Source organism: Centroberyx affinis, unplaced genomic scaffold (genome assembly GCF_046629955.1).
Source record: "Centroberyx affinis isolate AG114_WGS23_722 - 3 ecotype Tasmania unplaced genomic scaffold, CSIRO-AGI_Caff_v1 ptg002027l_1, whole genome shotgun sequence".
In the NCBI taxonomy this organism is placed as follows: domain Eukaryota; kingdom Metazoa; phylum Chordata; class Actinopteri; order Beryciformes; family Berycidae; genus Centroberyx; species Centroberyx affinis.
In genome coordinates this window covers 149062-167296 of record NW_027280365.1, presented here as the reverse complement: position 1 = coordinate 167296, position 18235 = coordinate 149062, and the positions used below count along the sequence as shown (strand labels likewise).

Below are 18235 nucleotides of genomic sequence, written 5' to 3'. Positions count from 1 at the left end.
CATAAAAACAGGGTAATCACGCTGGAGTTGATGACTTGTAGCTTTCATCTCTCCCATCCCACCAAGGGATATTTCCTCTTCATGCCAGTCAGGACTTTCAAGGACCTAAGGTCATGTTAAAGGGGAATACATGAGGGAATATTACCAGACAGTTTCTATCAGCAGCAAGAAATGCCTAGAGGTGAAAAGGCTAATCATCAAAGCCAAGTTAAATAGGATCACATCCTGTATTAAAAAGATGCCGATGCCATCACAGCGATAAAGAAACTTCCCACAGTTTCTAATTGTCCTTCTAACTGTCTTTAGAAAACAAACACCCATCATTAAAACATAAATGCACCCTAAAGATGACAGGGGGTAATGATGCATGTTCACTGTGATGACCACGCCTGATAATGACACACTCTTTGGTATCAGTGACTTAATTTTTTTTCTCTATCCATCAGCAAACACAACTCGAATCTTTTATTCATCGTATCCTCGACAAACACGGTTTAGTCTATTGTTTGATTGTATTCATTGTCATTCTGGAGATCAATAGCTAGAGAATTTCTTTGATGTACTTTTTATTATCTATTATCTACACTTTTTATTGATCCCCCATGGTGGAAATTCTCTTGCTGCTTTGACTGGATACTCAGGACAAGACACAAATAGCAGTCTACTTTAACTGGAGAGAAACCCCAGCCGCTCCCTGCATGCACTACAATCTACTTGAAATGGGAGCATGGGGGTGGGGGCAGGGGGAACAGGTGGGAGAAGGGGGGTTGCACTACTGGGTATGAAAGGTTGCACAAGGCAACAGCAAACATGTCGTCCCACACATATGATGCTGTCCCCCTCTGAGCCAATCAGTAATCAAAATCCGCTCAGCAGAGTCTGAGATAACGGACGAAGGAATGAACGAACGGATTAAGTCTGAATGATAACCGCCCCCCCCCAAACTTCACTGAGGGGGACAAATGGAGTTGGCAGTTCAGGGAAGTAGTTTGAGGTTAACACTCACATTTGAATTCTGCTGGAGACTTATTAGTGGATTAGTATGTAATTCATTACAGGCTTTTTTTTAATCAGCCAGCTATCACAGTGAATAGAGAGACTAAAGACAGAAACTGTGGCCCATTTACAGGGCTTTGTGATATCACATGCTGGCCCACAGGTTAAGAAAAAACAATACAGACAAATGTAGCTGAACCTGAAGCAGAACAGATACTACTCAGATAAAGAAGCTGTTAGAATAAGGCAACAGTAATACCTTCTCCCCACGAATGATAAAGTCCAAAATATGTCACCTTGTTTTGACTGCTGGTGTGCAGTGGTGAGATGCATAATTTCCCCAAGTTTTGTCAGAATTGGACCAGTGGTGTCTGAGATAACTCCATATCTCTTCAAAATGTCTGATTAAATAGTCTGTGAGAGCTAAATGACAGCTCCTTAGTCGCTCCCAGGGGGACATGATATGTGAGAGGGTTGGCGCCAGGCGGGGTGTACAATCCAGCCCAATATCAGAATATGTGCCAGCTTGACCCTGGCATGTGGACAGAGGATGTGTGTGTGTGTGTGTGCGTGTGTGTGCGTGTATGTGTGTGTATGTGCGTGTGCGTGTGTGCTTGGCTGCCAGGAACACAGTGACAAGGGAAACTGAACTTTGTTGACATATAGAGACGGACAGCAGTCCAATCCTGGGTAGGTGATGAGACATTCACAGCTGGCAGATCGCGGCTAATGACTCCCAGAATGCATTTCCATTTGGCTGGATTTAAGGATCTAGTTTCAGCTGTGCTATCTCAAATGTGCACTGGTTATCTCTACTGGGTTGATATTTGCAGAAACCCATGACTGGCCATCCACATTTGGTAGAAGGATTAAGCCTCACTCAGCAAGGTTTACGAAGAGCAATGAAGATTTATGTCCAGTTCACCGTGTTCCAGTTGTCTTAGTCTGCGTTTTGACTTATCAGAGGAAGTGGTCAAGTGGGCTATTTTTAAACTACACAGAACTCTATCTGAACGGGTAATTATCTACTGCAACAGTCCAAGCAAATGATCATGATCAGTGGTCACTGACAGTCATTGAACCAGCTGCATATCACAGCCAATAACTCAAAACTTCATCAATCTAAACCTCAGAAAGAATTTATCTAAATGGGCAAAGAATGAAATATTCAGAGATATAATATTACAGTGAGTATGTTTGAAATGATAATGTTGAGGGCATTTTGGGATGTTTTCCCAGGTGCATTTGTTATTTGACTGATTTTGGGCCGTTGATTCAACGAAAGCGCTCCTACCTCGCTCCATTCCTCGACACAGAGTTCTCCTTTTCCTCTACGCTCCTTCCCCCAACCATAAAAAAGAAAGGCTGCAGTCTCAGCTCGATTTAAGTGACCTACAAATCCAGTTACATTATATTGCCATGGTAAGGGGGCATGTGCAGGGCTAGCTTTGATGCTAATTACATTGCCCTGTCAGGGACTAAGAATTTATCACTGCCCAAAACACATAAATAAATGACCCAACCTTCCCTGACAGACCAATTACCAGAGAGATTTGGCAATGCACTAGACATAACATCACATTACGTGGAGAGGGAAAAGATACCATGATATCGACCAGTGATCTGGCTCTCTGTGGGGAGCAATTCACTTCAAGTTAACCTTTCACCTTTAAACTGAAATTCATTTGAAGAGCAACCATAGAACATATATGGGATTCTCTGAGGGTAAAAATCTGATGTTGCTTTATAATTGGGGAAAGTGGTTGATATACTGGTGTGACTGCTGTGTAGGTTAGTGAGAGACTAGTGCTTCCTCATTGAGGGTAAATCCTTAAGCACACAGAGCTTGATTTCTATCAGGCATTGGAGACACTGAACCACAGTATATAAAAAGATCAGAGTGAAACCATGAACGATGAACAAACAATGCATAATTATTCTGCAGCTATCTAGCAACCTGATGTTTGAAGGATAATTCCAGTTATTTTCAACCTGGGTCTTATTTTCCTAGTTTTTGCCATCATGCCAAATGATTTCTGATCAAAATGTCATCAGTTAGTCACACTGTAGAGCTACGTACCTCACAGTCTGCAGAGAGCGCTGCTCTCCAATACAATCTAACGGGGCAAAGGGAAACTCAAACAGTCTAAAAAAGCGGTTAAACGCTCTTTTAGTTTACGTAATTGATAATATGTAGATCAGAATCGATCAGCATGATGGCAAAAATTAGGAAAAGAAGGCCCATGTTGAAAATAACTACAATTATTCTTAAAGGAGGATCATTTGTTGTCCCAAAATGCAACAATTCAATTGGCGATAGATAGATAGATAGCTAGATAGATAGATAGATAGATAGATAGATAGATAGATAGATAGATTTGTAACTGACCTATTCCAGTTGACCGTCCCTGAAACTCTCTGCATCTCACCCAGCGCTGCCAGCAACAGAGACGACTTCCCACAACCCACCTGGCCCACAATCATCGTCAGCTGACCTGAGAGATTTGTGGAAGAGAAGGAAAGAAAGGAAACAGAAAGTGAAAAAATAGAAAGAGAAATGGAAAATGGGATAAAGAAATAAAGAAAAAACAAACAGATTCTACATTCGCTGACTGCTGCTCACCAAATGGAATCTTGATGTCCACATTAGATAGCGTTGGCGGCCCGTCGGTCCAGGTGAAATAGCCGCTAGTGATCTGAGGAAAACATGCAGGCGTCAAACAAATATTAAATCACTGTTCAATAATGAGTCAAAATGGCAAACTGAAGCAGTTAGAAGAACCTTGACAGAATACTGATGAGGACTAAAATCCTGCATACCAATTCATCCATACATAATTATATACACAGTACACACATATTGTACATAAATACATTTATGCATATATAATTTTTTTAATTCATTGTCTCCCACGCAATGAAAATATGAACAGTCATAATTTCTATACCACTAGTCTGATTTTGACTTAGTGGGATGATGCATCTTGGCGCTGTGTTCCAGCGTTTACAAATTTACATTGATCAGCCTAATGGGGGAGCAATAATTAAAAGTCGAAATGTTCAACTCAAATGTGATATCTCAGACACCACCAGTCCGATTTAGTCTGTATGATGGCCCGAGAGGTGCCTGCATCATTTGTGGGGGACAAGTTTACTGTTTCCTTGTTTTTCTATTCTTTTGATCCATGCAGCCTTATCACTTCTCTCTCTCTCTCTCTCTCTCTCTCTCTCTCTCTCTCTCTCACTCACTCACTCACTCACTCACTCACTCTCTCTCTCTCACCCACCTTGATACAGATGTCGTGGTCCACATCCTGAAAGGGTCCATCCCCCTCGTGGTCCCCCTGTGAGCTGTAGTTATTCCAGTCGTCCCTCGGGGGGCGCTTCCTGTTTACCACCTTCAGGGGCTGGTGGTGTCGGGAGGAAGAGGAGGAGGAGGAGGAGGAGGAGGGAGGGAATGGCTTAGAGGACGACTAGACGAGGGTTGCATAAACCCCCAGCACGAGGGAGATGGTACAGAGTGGTGATGGTGACGAGTGAGTGTGAGCGAGGTTGAGGTGGAAGGAAGACGACAAAAATGTGCAGTGAAGTGAGACTGCAACATCCAGTGGGGGAGTTAGGGACGATGTACAGTAAGTGCTGAAACACTGTACACCATGTTGCCTAAAGCAAGCAGACATAGAAAAACGTGTGTGTGTGTGTGTGTGTGTGTGTGTGTGTGTGTGGGTGCTTACCACAGCCTGGTACTTATTTTGGTTGTGATTGCTGGAGCCGGAGGGTATGGTGGCTTTAGGCTCCTGTTCGTCTCCAATCTCGTCGCTAGAGAAAAACTCGCTAAGCTTCTGAACGCTGCGGAGGAAACAGAAAACAAAGAAACAGAGAAATCAGGTTGTGAGTAAGTTTCACATCGATAACAGATAATGAAATCTGTATTATCAATCAAGTCCATCAACAGACTGTTTACAATCAAATAAATATTAAACAACATACTATAAAAATGACAGCATTATGGATAAACCATTTATTAACTTTTACCCCATTAGACAAGGGACAAAGTTTAGGTAGAGGTTTAAAGGAAAGTGTGAACAAAAACAAATGCTGCGTTCACCCTTAGTATGGAAACAGCTACACTGATCACACAAATAGGCCTCGGTAACATGCACAGGTAATATAGATCTTCAATTAGTTCATTCTCATGTAAAGATAACAGTAGCCCCTGCCTGTTTAATGGCACATCATTCATTCAGTTGGACAGCTATGATTGGAAAATCAATGGAACATAGCTCACTGAGATTGAGCTTTATGTTTATTTCCCTTTCTCTGACTTTCTCTTTCCCTCTCTACCTCTGTCACTGTGCCTGTCTGTCTCTCTTTCTCTCTCTCTCTCTCTCTCTCTCTCTCTCTCTCTCACACACACACACACTGTATCTGTATATGTAATATCTCTAAATTGACTCACTTATCTCCTATTTCAGTTTTCAAAAGAGAACAAATGCTCTACTGATACTTGCAATCCACTTCCAATTCTTGTGCCTCTGCTAAGTACAACAGAAGAAGTACAACAAAATCCTCTCAATTGGATCTCATTCCCTTCACTTGGCTCATTTCATCCTTAATTACTTCAAAGTGCTTCGAATCAAAATTTCCCTTGAACTAAAGGCACATACAGGCCGAGACATGCAGTATGCCACAGTTTACCCTGTGTGTTGGAGCGAACACACTGCGATAGTTATGTCAATACCAGCAGAGCTATGATAAGAGTATCTCCACCATTAACTGGCCTCTGCACTGACAATGGCTCATAAAATATCAATATTAAATGCCACACGCCACAGTGTGACAGCACCAGCTGGTAATAGATAAAGATAGTTGAAATGTTTTACCGTATTCATCGTATTCTGTTACATCATCACATGGCCATCTTGGTGGAAAAATAACAGGTGATAACCAGAATGACAATGACAGCCACAACCAATGAGCCAATGATGAACCAATGATGTATGTGGTAAAGCACCATATTGGTAGGAAATGCATGTGACATCATGGGAATACAATGAATACTACAATCACATAGTTCCTATTGTGAAAGTCTTAAGATGTGTTGCTAAATCAAGTGAATCTACATTATCTGGCAAAGGGTATCAGAACCCATAGTCCCAAAATAGGCATCTCAAAGGATCTTAAGCAGATTCAAGAGAGAAAGGCCATTGTTTTAAAATCAAGTGACCCAGTCCTTACACAAGCCTAGTGGTAGTAAGCGGCCTCTAGAAGCCCATTTAGAAAATGTAGAATACAGTTTGCAAGTAACCATCATATCCAAGCTGATACTGTCTCATCCAGTCACCCTCCACTCACCCCCCCCCCCCCCCCCCCCCCCCCCCCCCCGTATCTGATCATTTCCAAGAGGTACTAGGCAGAGATGATGCGATATTAACTGACACTTCCTTCCTCATTGCCTGTACAGGCTATAGCCCTACACACATATTCAGCCTTGACTAAGAGAAATTAGCTCTGCTTCATTGACTTCATGAGACACATCTAGGGGACTCCCATCCACTTTTCAGCGGTATGATGAAGCAGTAACTACATTCACATTTCATTTTACCAATGACTGGAGCATGGTAATTATGCATCTTGCCTAAATTGACGTTGTAACTAACAGTTTCAGGCAGTGAGTTCGATAAACATAGAATAGCTTATGTGCCGATAATTTGCATTATAATTGCCCTGCGTAGATGCTATGAAAATAGTTGAAAATATATCATTCGATATATTAGCAAGTGAGCACGCAAGTAGTAATGGTGTAATCAGCCATGAGAATGACAGGATGGAGAGTTAATGACTTGTGCTGGATTAGTAGGAGCGAGAGAGAGGCTCTGTAGCAACTTAATTACAACAGATGTCTTGCCTGCCAAAATAATTGTTAACAAAGAAATAATTATATTACGGAGATAAACTGAGAGACATTTTATGATTAGAGACCAGTGTACTAAAACAACAGAGAAGTGAGGCACTTATCACCTAAATCAAGACTGATCCAATGATGCCACTGATCCACCAATATTGCCTGAAGGCCAAGTGCTCCACCCAGTTTAATCACGCTGTTCTTCAGTATTCTGCTCATTTGCCTCTGCTGTTTCAGCTCCACTCCCCATAATTCTCTCCTCATGACAATTTTAAAATCTTCTCTAACTAAACTCAATACAGGTTAACCATAATGTATTCCATCTAGCCATAAAATATTCCATCTAACCATAATGTATTCCATCTAACTGCTCATGAAGTAAAGTGTTTCCCAGTTTATCCATAGATAAGTGGAATTGTGTCGTATTGTATCCTCGTGAGGATAATGAATTAAGATACTTGCATTTGAATAAATCAAAACTTTACAATGCACTGTGGGAAAACTAGTTTCTCACCTAACAAGAGCCTTGACAGTGGAGCGCACCACGCTGGAGAGCAGGAAGAGGGGCGTGACCAGGATGTGAAAGAGGGAGAGAGAGGCAAAGGCCACAGCGGGGGACAGGTCAGCATCCTCGGAGATGTGGACATGAACCACGAAAGTCTACAGGAGAGAATGACACAGGTTAGTCATAAGAGCATGGATTTAGTTATATGAACCTGAAGTTATGAACTCCTAACTTTTGATTGGCTGACAGTCACTCATGTCTCAAAGTCAGACATCCTGTCCAAGGTAACAGCACCTTGTGGAGAAACAGAACTCCTCTGACTGTCAACATCAATTTGCTGTTGAACTTGAAGTAGGCCTTTCAAGGGGCAATCAGTAAAAAGACGAACCATTCGTCTGAAGACCTTCGTTTGTCCTGCACTTTGGTGTCTGTCTGACATTTCAAATTTGTCACCACTCAGCTCTGCAACAGCAAAGGACCTCTATAAATACAGGCATGGTGCTGTCAGGAAAAGTGTCCACTGCGTCCTGTGAAATGTCACTGGACATCTTACAGTCAGGCTGGCTCTTTGGTTTGCCACCAGACTGCATGGCTGCCACTGTTTAGGTCTGATCTGTCCTTTTCACTGGGGAAAAGGGGATAGGATGCACATCCACCTAACTGATTAACTCCATCTACAGTATATCTAGACAGAAAGATAGGCAGATCCCTACTTTAAATGTGAGGGTGGATAATTGGCATCTCCTGAATCGCACACATTTATTGCACAGATTTAATGGCGGGACTGGAATTGACTCACCGTCAAAACAGCTGCGATGGGAATAGCTGCATTCATGAATACTGAAAAGCAGAAAAGAAACACACAGCAGGGTGTGAGACACAGGAGGGCTCAGGAGCTGTATGATACTGATGGTTTTTCCAGGAGGTTAAACAGTGAACATAAACAATATAATGTACAAAATAACAGTTTATTTTTTCCTGGCACTGGGTTTTTTTGTGAAGACCTCCTTGATGAGATCCATTACTACATTCTCACAAACAAGCTTATTCACATCAAGTAATGTAAGGTTTTGTTCACAGGAACACAGCAGATCATGAAACAAGCATATCATCGCTGTCAGGTCAAAACCTTGTAACTCTAATTTTGGTGATTTTAAAATTTTAACTTCAACTGAAGGATTACTTGGTTCTCTATGGGATGAGAAAATTCTACGACACCTTGGTGTTATGAAACCTTTGCAAAAGCCTTTAGATAAACTCAAAAATGCATGGTTGTCAAGGTAAAATCAAGGCTGTTTTTGTTAGTTCCTGAAAAGTTGACACTTTGCAGATACAAGGTTTTCACCTGATAACAGCCAGATTCAAGTAGAGTCTGTGCAGTGAAGAAGCCTCAGCACTGAGTCATTGTTACATAACTTTGGCTGCCTCTCTCTGGACTACAAATAGATCCACACAGCTGCCTCTTTGATCTACGTCTCAAAGCCTTTTTATCCAAAATTACTGGCATGACCCAGAATGCAATTTATAGACCCTGACCACATGAACAACACCGTTTGTACTTCCTCATCAAAAGGCCTTTTCAGTATACTGACCTTGACAAATGTTTTAGTGGGAAAAGATATTCTTAATCGATTAAAATTCCAGTTTTGAATGAGTATTCACATAGAAAATGCTATCCACCAGTGGGGAGGGCAACATTTGTGCTTCAGTATGGATTGGATTTATTGTGTTGACATTGTCAACACAGCATGTATGTGAGTAGTTAATGTAATGGGCTTAGCCAGGTAGTAAATTATGATGCATTCAGTATACTGTATATTGTAGAGTCTGTGAATATTGCTTTTAGTCCTAGACAGTCTATCACTTTAACATATTGGTTCGTCACAGGACTGGAGTGGAGCAGAGTGTGGCGACTGTTTTTCTGTGGGTGTTGAAGAAGATAAGGTGGCCTATCTGTAGAAAACAAATAAGCATTGCATTTGTCAAGTAAACAATGATGTAGCGTAAAGACTATTTTTCTCGTGAATGTGTTTTCTGACGTACCTACATTCTACATTCAGGAAGCATTTTTATTCTCTTCAAATCCACTAATGGAAACACACCTAATAAGCTAATTTTACTTTGTTGCAACATTTTGAAAGTTCACATAAAATTTGCTTCGACAGCTGGATAGAATCATGGCAAATGTAAGCCTAAATATCTCCAGACACTGTGGGCAGAGGAGACAAAGTGGCATACTGGATATGGATGTGTAGAGGGCGAAGGCCTGCAGGCTGGTGAGCTCCTTGCCCCTGGTCTCATCCACACTGTCACAGAAGATGTGTTCCCACGCATAGAGCTTCAGCAGCTTGATGCCCCGCAGTAACTCATTGGTCTTCTTTAGACGCTCGCTGGAGTATTCCTGAAGGGGGACAGACGGGCTTTGATTACACTAATTATCAATTGAAGCATCAAGGAAAGTAGACTTCCATGGCTTGGTGACTGCCTCCACACATACTGTACACAGACACACACACACTAACACACACACACATGCAGAGATATATTATAAGAGGGGTACCAGAGGGCAACATAAGCACTATTATGATTCTATTATCTGTGTGCAATTGCCACTACAAATATCTAAACTATCAAACCAAAGTGTTTGTGGAGCATCAAGTCCTGCTCCACAGTATCATGGGCAGTATAACAGTATCAGTACAGTACATTAGAGTAGCTTTATTGAATGGTAGCTTGAGGGCAATTGGAAAGAGAAGAACACAAAGGCACTCTGTAAGATTAACATATCGTGTGTGAATAAAGACAAATTGTTCTGTCCCCTACCTGGATCAAAGCTATTATTCACCAAGGAGATAATGAACATTATTTCAGGTGTCTGGCTGAGTGTTTGTGTGTGCGACTGTGTGTGCATATGAGATAGAGAGCATGTGCCATCATGATTCAACACTATCATTACATCCACTTCATTACCACTAGTGGGTGTGATGTGGACAAATCAATATTGACCAAGTTTGTTTGCCAAGAAGTTCTGCCTGGTCTCCTTGGTACAGAGAGGTCAGGGCCCACACACACTGAGGGAACTGTTTGCGTTTCATTTTACCATGTGAAAAAGATTGGTGGGAACAGGCATTCTGGTACAACATGGCCTTTACAAGCCAGTTTCTGGGTACTAATCAAATTGAGAATTTCTAAACTTCACTTGGGTCCAATGGAAGCCCATTTCCGCCACCTGTTAAAAAAACAATCCAGCACATAACTTTTTTTTTCATCATCAAATTAGATTTTTTTCTCAATATTATGAGTTAGTATCTCATATTTCTGAGATACTCATAGTCATACAGTCATCAATAATCTCATAAGTTTCTCATAAATATGAGAAACTAAGTAATAATATTGAGAAAAAAATCTCACATGATGATCTCACTTTTTTTTACAGGTGGCGGAAACAGGTTTCCATACATATCTGCTAAGGAGCCAATGGATACTCACCAGAGTGCTCTTTTGTGCTTGGGACAGCTTAGTGGCCACAAAGTACTGGACAGGAGCTAACACAGCGATGACGGTAGCCCCAATCAAGGCACTGATTCCCAAGAGGTAGTAGAGCAGGATCACTCCCACAATGATCTGAGAGCAGGGAGAGAGAGAGAGAGAGAGAGAGAGAGAGAGAGAGAGAGAGAGAGAGAGAGAGAGAGAGAGAGAGAGAGAGAGAGAGAGAGAGAGAGAGAGGGAGAGGGAGAGAGAGAGGGAGAGAGAGGGAGAGAGAGAGAGAGAGAGAGAGATCAGATATTAACCTTGCAGCAAGAGTCAGTTACCAAGGACACTGCTCTCCACTGATCTTGTGAGGAAAACAAAGCCTGTATGGCCACAGCGCACCGCTTTGTAGAAAGTAACGACCTCGTGCGCAACAAAGACATTCGAACGGATGCAGGGAACTTAGAGGACTTGTCATAAAAGTGACATGCAGCTTTACATTGCCACTAAATGCTCTCTTGTAGATCATTTGGTTTTGATTGGAGACACTATTATTTGATTGGAAATATATAGTATTCACATTCATATACACTCACACTCATACGCTAACATGGAAAGAAATGTGCAAAGCAGCATCTATCTAGAATCTGCTGAACTTCACAGGCAACTCCTTAGTCAATCACTGATCAATAAATTGTTGCGTGATGAATTTGATAAAATGAAGCGTAGCAATATCCTTTCAGCCTGTCTACATCTATTTATCCTCAGATGCCCAGAGTGCTGCCAGCCAGGTTGTTTAATAACCTCCATGTAACTGTCCCTGTACCCTGAGTCCGCTATAGAGATTAATGAGTGTTTCCACCTGGCCTTGGTTCCTGTCCTGCTGCCCGCCTGCTCTGACATCACAGCACCTATGCCTGATTCAGACATCCCCAGGACACACACACAAACAGATGGAGATGGATGTGACATTTCACACTTACACGCTCTCTCCTTCATCTATCACAGGGCATTTGTGCACCAGCGGAGAAGAGGTGGGGGATGAGTAGAAGAGGACATGGGGGGGTAGACATAACAGCAACGAGATATGATGTGTTTGACTTTTCTTTGTAATGATGCATTTTACCTTGGGGACTGTGTAGGGAGCTGGTTTACAAATACATCAAAGAGTTGTCTTTACGTAACTGTGACTGTATTTTTAGAATTAAACATCCAAGCCCCCACACAATCTCTTTCAGCTTGACATAACAGTGAATCACACCTGACATAACAGTGTACTGTGTCAAAACCTCACCCTACATACCACCAGCACCCTGTAATTCATCAGAGCAGCTTCCAAACTGCAGCATTTCCGTCAGCATTTAAAGGACAACTCTGACTTCTTTGGAATTGGCCCATTAGTCACCTTACCGTATTACAGTAAGTAACACAGTAAGTGACAAGGGGATTGGAACCAAAATCATCTGTTTCTTTGGTAGATGGCTCTCTCCAATGCTAAACCATTAACATGCGCACCGGGTAGAGCTAGGCTATCTACCAGAGACACAGAGATGATTTTGGCACCAATCCTCTCGTCAGATAATGGGTAAGGTGACCAATGGGCTAAACTCATTAAAGTCAAAGGCTTAAGTCATGTAATCCTTTAATAATAAAAGCACTGGCTTCTCCCACTGCTTCAGAAATAAACAGAATCTGCCACAAAGGTAAAGAGCTATAGAAAACCACTGACATATTTGCAAACATTGGAGGTGCACTCCTGAAACATCCCTTCAGGGCAGGAGGCAGTGAAAGGGCCCAGTAGTGACTTCAGGCACAGTTTGGGGCAGACAGGTCTGTACAGCGAAAGAATACTAATGCTGCTCAGATCCACAGGAATAAAGGCGCCAGAGAGGCTGATACTGCTACCAGAGGATTTAACAGTCAGCTCCCAACCTGCTGTGTCCATCCTGCTTTCTGAACCGAAAGGATAGGTTCTGTCTAAAAGAAGTTTGGGAAGCTTGTTATAAAAAATAAAGCTAACGCTTGTTTTATTACCCTGTAACTACAGCATTGTTATTTTACAAGTACATAATTACAAACCAGTTACACTGTACTTAGTGGGCTGTAAAATAAAGAGTTACCATAATAACAATCATTTCATGTGTTTTTGGTTGTTTTGTTTTGGGGTTTTTTACAGAAAACAAGTGGGACATTAAAAGTAAAATGAACTCTCTGTGAAAAAACAGCCACATGTAGAATAAATATTGATTATATTGTTAGTAATAGAGGTATAGAAAATGTTAATGGCCAACATATATTTACTAATTCCATTACACTTTCACTGCTTTAGGCAGCAGGTTACCCATAACTGCAGGAATAAAGGTGTGTTTTGAAGAAATGAGCAAAGACACTGTAACAGTAGTGTGCAAATAAATGTATTGAAATAAAATTATTGAGTTGTTCAAAGTGTATAGGAAGATGACAGGAGTTCAGAAGTGGACTGCACGTGAGAGGGCAGTCAAGCAGGGCTTTGGCTCATCTGCTTCTGTCTGGCAGGTCTGTTGGAGCGGCGTCTCTGCTGTTGCAGCCATGTTGGCAGCAGATTTCTTGTTCTTCCACCGGAATATGCGGGATAGCCAAGAAAAGAGGCCACACTTCTTCTTCTTTGGTTTTGTAGACAGGCTATCTTTGGCACTGAAACTCTGAGGTCCTGCAGGTTTGACCAGTTGGACGTGTGAAAGTGTGTTTTCCAGGGTCAGACTAGACAGATCCTTGGTGTCCTTTACAGTTTCAACCACAAGGCTTGGTGGAGCTTTGACCTCAACCTGGATGGCTGGAGCCTGGGACTCCTGAAGCCGGTTGGTTGTTCCTTCCTTCAGCAGGTGGATCAGGATGTATTCAGCAAGAGAGAAAGGGAGAGCCTCCTCTGAGGTGGGGTTATTGTCAGGTCCAGCAGAGAGGACAGTGACTTTTGCTCCCTCACAACATTCAGGTTGATGCAGGACGGTCAGAGAGCTTTCAGCAGCGGCCTCAGTCTGTGCACAGGAGTTGACCGTTTCCCTCTTGATGATAAAAGGACATTGTTCGTCCTCGTTCTCCAAGTCCTGGAGGGACAGCATCAGTTTAGAATCAGCTCTGACGATTGGCTCCCAATCATCAAGATGATCTTGAGTAGGGCCATGGTGTGCAGCGCAGGCAGCAATAAATGTAGAAGTCACTGTTGAGGAAGCATTCATGTGCTTTTCACCAAGTTCCTCCTCCTCCAGGAGGACTGAGAGAAACTGCATTAGGTGAGAATCAGTGCTGCTGACAACAGGTTCCCATTTGTCAAGCTGGTCCAGAGTCGGCCCATGCTGTGGGGAGCAGTCAACTCCAAATCTAGAGAGATGTGATGAAGCGTAGAGGAGCTCCTCACCAAATCCCTCCTCCTCCAAGTCAAAGTGGGATTTGACCAGTGGCTCCCACTCATCCAGGCAGTCCAGAGTGGATCCACAGGGTGAGCAGCAGTCAGCCACAAATCCAGATGTGTCACATGGGGGAGCATAGAGGTATCTCTTTCGAACTGCCTCCACGTGGTAGTCATTGTCAAAACCAAAGGGGGAGTGCTGAAGCTGCCACAGTCTCTCAATGATTTTGAAGTCATCAGTCATTTGAGCCTCATGGAATGGAGTCTCAACAAGGCGGAGCAGGTTGGATTGAGTCTCAACATGCTGAGCTGGGTGGATGGATGCTCCAGCATTACCTAACGCTGTGTCCTCGGTCATGAGAGGAGAGTCTTTCTCTCTGGGAGGAAGGTCTCCTTTGTCAATATCCAAGAGAAGTTTGCATGCTGATGAAGTTGCACTGGCTATTGGTTCCCATACATTGAGGCTCTTAAATCCACAAGCAGGTTTGGAGCTGAGACCAACAGCAGACTGAGGTGAAAAGTCACAGTCGAGCTCAGCAGTCACTCCAGAGAAACTAGAGGCTTCAGCATAAAGGTATTGCTCCTTGTTCAGGACTTTCGCAAACATGCAGTTGATGTTTTCATGGCGATCGTCATTAAGGGCATTGAGTCGAGCGACCATTTGCATGGATGCTGAAAGAAATGCAACGGCAACATCTTAATAATCAAATAACCATAAGGCCACCTGATGTAGCTTAATTCAAGGACAACATGCTTCATCATAGCTTCATCTTATGCCTTTCATCATAGTTTTGTTTCAACAACATCTAACTGTGAATTTACAATGTAAATCAAACAAAGGAAGAACTGGACACAAATGCAAATCCTTCAACACAAACAACTAGTCTATCCTGACCTAGTCTGTCTCTTGTTTGTCTGTTCAGCAAAATCCTCTGTACTAAACTTTTTCTGTTAAATAATACAATTATAAATACATGTGGCTTACCAAGATGGAAATCACTCTCCATGTTTTCCTTTCTAAAAGGCAGATATTGTTGAATGAATGCAACGTGAGTTTTCTTTCTCAATGTGCAGGTGAACACCGATCAGAGATGAAACTGTGAGTCTGAGTTTGTCTTCAGGTCAATCGCTCCTTTATGACACTGACATTCTAAATTCTATGAACTCTGCTGAATTCTGTCCAGCTGCTTTATGATTCATCAGATGAAGCCCAGGTCCCAGTAAACTTGATGACTTAGGTGTCCCACTTCGTAGATAGTTTATAAACTACATATGATTAAAAACACATACCTGAATATTTGGAATTTGTATTAAGATACCATATTTTTTATGCGGAAAACATCTATTTAATTGCTAATTCCTATATTGCACTTTCACTGTTTTAAGCCACAAGTTAGCTCACTCAAAGTTATTCATCTTCAATTCAGCTTTTCAGGTGTAGAATTAATTTTTTCCAGAACAACCTGTGCATCATACCGATGTAGTTAATAGAAAAATGGGTAGCACTTTACAATGGCCTTTTTCCAGTGCATGAACCTTTAAGCACTGATAACATTTGTTTAGTCCACCCTAATTACGTTATTGTAATTAGGGGGGACTAAACAGTTACACCATAACTACCTTATAAATCTCTCATAATTAAAAAATTGTGACCCCCTTAATTCCCAGACTTCTTGTTTTGTTACCCTGTAACGACAGCATTGTTATTTTATTAGTACCCCATAATTACAAACTAGTTACACCATAATTGGCTGTACACAGGCTGTAAAACAAAGCGTTACCAAAATAACAAATGTTTGCAGATGGTTTGTAAAAATAACTTCTCTCTATTACTGGTAAATGTTATATATGTTTGGCATTTCACTTACTGCAGGTTAGCCATATCAAAACTAGCAGCAGAATCAAAATCAAAATCAAAATGCAGAAGCTGTTGTCTGTGTTTAAGCCTTTGAACCCTTTCTCTAGAATCTGTACAGCTGAAAATACAATGAGGCAAGGATTCCCATGAACGTAGTACTGCAGGTAAGCTGAAGTGAGGCTAAATATATTTAAGGTAAACAATACTGCTAATTGAAAAATCTGGGTATGCAAAGGTCCTGTAAATGTATTGCCCATTATGTGATCATTGCTTAATGTAGTGGAACAAATATTACAAAAGTTGTGTTTTGGGTCCCGGGATTCATTCACATACTTGGGTTTTGTCTTATGACGCATTCTATAAAGCAAATGAAATTTCACCAGACAGACCTAAAAAAAGAAAAAAAAAAGAAAAAACATGAATTGCAAGAGAGAAACTCAAGGCCTTGGGGCAGCGGTCCCTGTCGCAGAGAGATAAGAGAAGCCTCTATTCCAAATGCAATATGAGGTGCCAACAGTGGCCGCAAGAATAAACCAACAGAAATAACACACAAGCAGAGGAAAACCAGCCAAACAGAAATGGAAGCAGTTTACTTCAGTATAGTGCTAAAGGCCACAGTATACTTGCTGCGGGAACGGCAAGTTTGTACTAACAAAAGGACATTTCTACAGAAAAAACGTGCCACATTGGCTTTGGCGTCCGCAGTGTGCACAGGCGTCTAATTCTTTGCTACCAGTCCACAGTGTGCGACCATCTGCAACTGGTCTAAAATTTGACATGATTGGTTGTGATGCTTTATGGAAAAGCGTCACCATTATCTTTTCTGGTTCATTGCCTTCTTTTACACCTCATTGCTAACATCTTGTGCTCAGTTCTTTCACTGAATGGTTTGGAGGCTCAGTATCTGCACCTCTATAACGGATCACACAGCTTCTAAATCCTCATATTCCCCCAGCCACCTTTGGCGCTCTTTCACCGCAGCCATTGCTGCTGCTGTTGTTCTGAGCTTTTGTCACATCTATTTCTGGTTTCCCTTGGTTACAGTTACCTCTTTGATCTTCATGCGCCCTTATTGGCATGGAGTGTAACTAAACAAACAATACAAAGCTGCAGCGAGTATACACTAACTTCTATGTGATGATGTGAGTGACTGTTTCTATTATGGGCAAGTTTGACTTGGTTTGTGTATTTGCTATGTCAGACATTATAGAGGCAGGATGGGAGGCAGACACAGTGCCTGGGATAGAGCTGTGGTGAAGAAAGCAAGCAAGAAAGAGCAAGAAAGCAAGAAAGCAAGAAAGCAAGCAAGAAAGAAAGAAAGCAAGAAAGAAAGAAAGAAAGAAAGAAAGAAAGAAAGGCTAAAATAAACTTCAAGAACAAAACATTGCATCTGGCAGATTGCCTGGAATATTGGATTTCCATGAGCAACTAACTGACCTCCAGGGGTTGCTGTACCTGGAAATGTTATTTCTCTGAATTACCAGGATGGTTGTTTTCAACCTTCTCTTAATTCTCGTGAGGATTTAAAGGTATATGAGAAACAACACTGATTAACGTGACATGAATTATACTATCGGACAGCATTACAAAGCATGAAGGTCACAGGCTTGCAATATAATGCCTAGATTTGCAGTAAATCTATTTTAACCCCTGCAGGGGCAATAACACCTGCCAGGCCGCTCTGATTTTAACCCTTATGACTGAATGCATAGAAATGCATAGAAAGCAGTGCAAAAAAATCCCAAAGCAACGTCACCTGAAACTGGCCTTGCTCAACACTCGTTCACTCAACAACAAGAGCCTTATTCTGAACGAATTTATAACCGACAGTAACCTAGACTTCCTCTGCCTCACTGAAACCTGGCACAAACCCCTGGACTATTTCTCACTAAACCAGACCACACCCACAGGATACACATACACCGATAAACCTCGTCTTGAGGGGCGGGGTGGTGGTGTCGCCGCTGTTTACAGGAAGGACATCAAAATAACCACCATTTCCATTCCTGCCGCTTCGAACACCTTCCCTTCAAACTCTCTGGTCCCACTCCCTTGGTCACTGCCGTGATCTACCGCCCCCCCAAGCCAAACTCCACCTTTCTCTCTGACTTGAGA

General features: G+C 42.0%; 1 protein-coding gene across 1 annotated transcript in view; it reads right to left on the bottom strand.

The window, feature by feature from the left end:
• LOC139654040 (ATP-binding cassette sub-family C member 8-like) overlaps positions 1-18235 on the bottom strand; it is a gene marked incomplete at its 3' end in the record, with an annotated part of 53153 nt that overhangs the window by 11332 nt on the left and 23586 nt on the right. The window contains exons 10-17 of the mRNA XM_071531059.1: positions 10896-11030; positions 9645-9807; positions 8206-8246; positions 7416-7561; positions 4731-4845; positions 4284-4469; positions 3620-3692; positions 3386-3491 (exon numbers count right to left, since the gene is read on the bottom strand). Coding sequence (XP_071387160.1) covers positions 3386-3491; positions 3620-3692; positions 4284-4469; positions 4731-4845; positions 7416-7561; positions 8206-8246; positions 9645-9807; positions 10896-11030 — 965 coding nt within the window. The remainder of the gene's footprint in view (positions 1-3385; positions 3492-3619; positions 3693-4283; positions 4470-4730; positions 4846-7415; positions 7562-8205; positions 8247-9644; positions 9808-10895; positions 11031-18235) is intronic.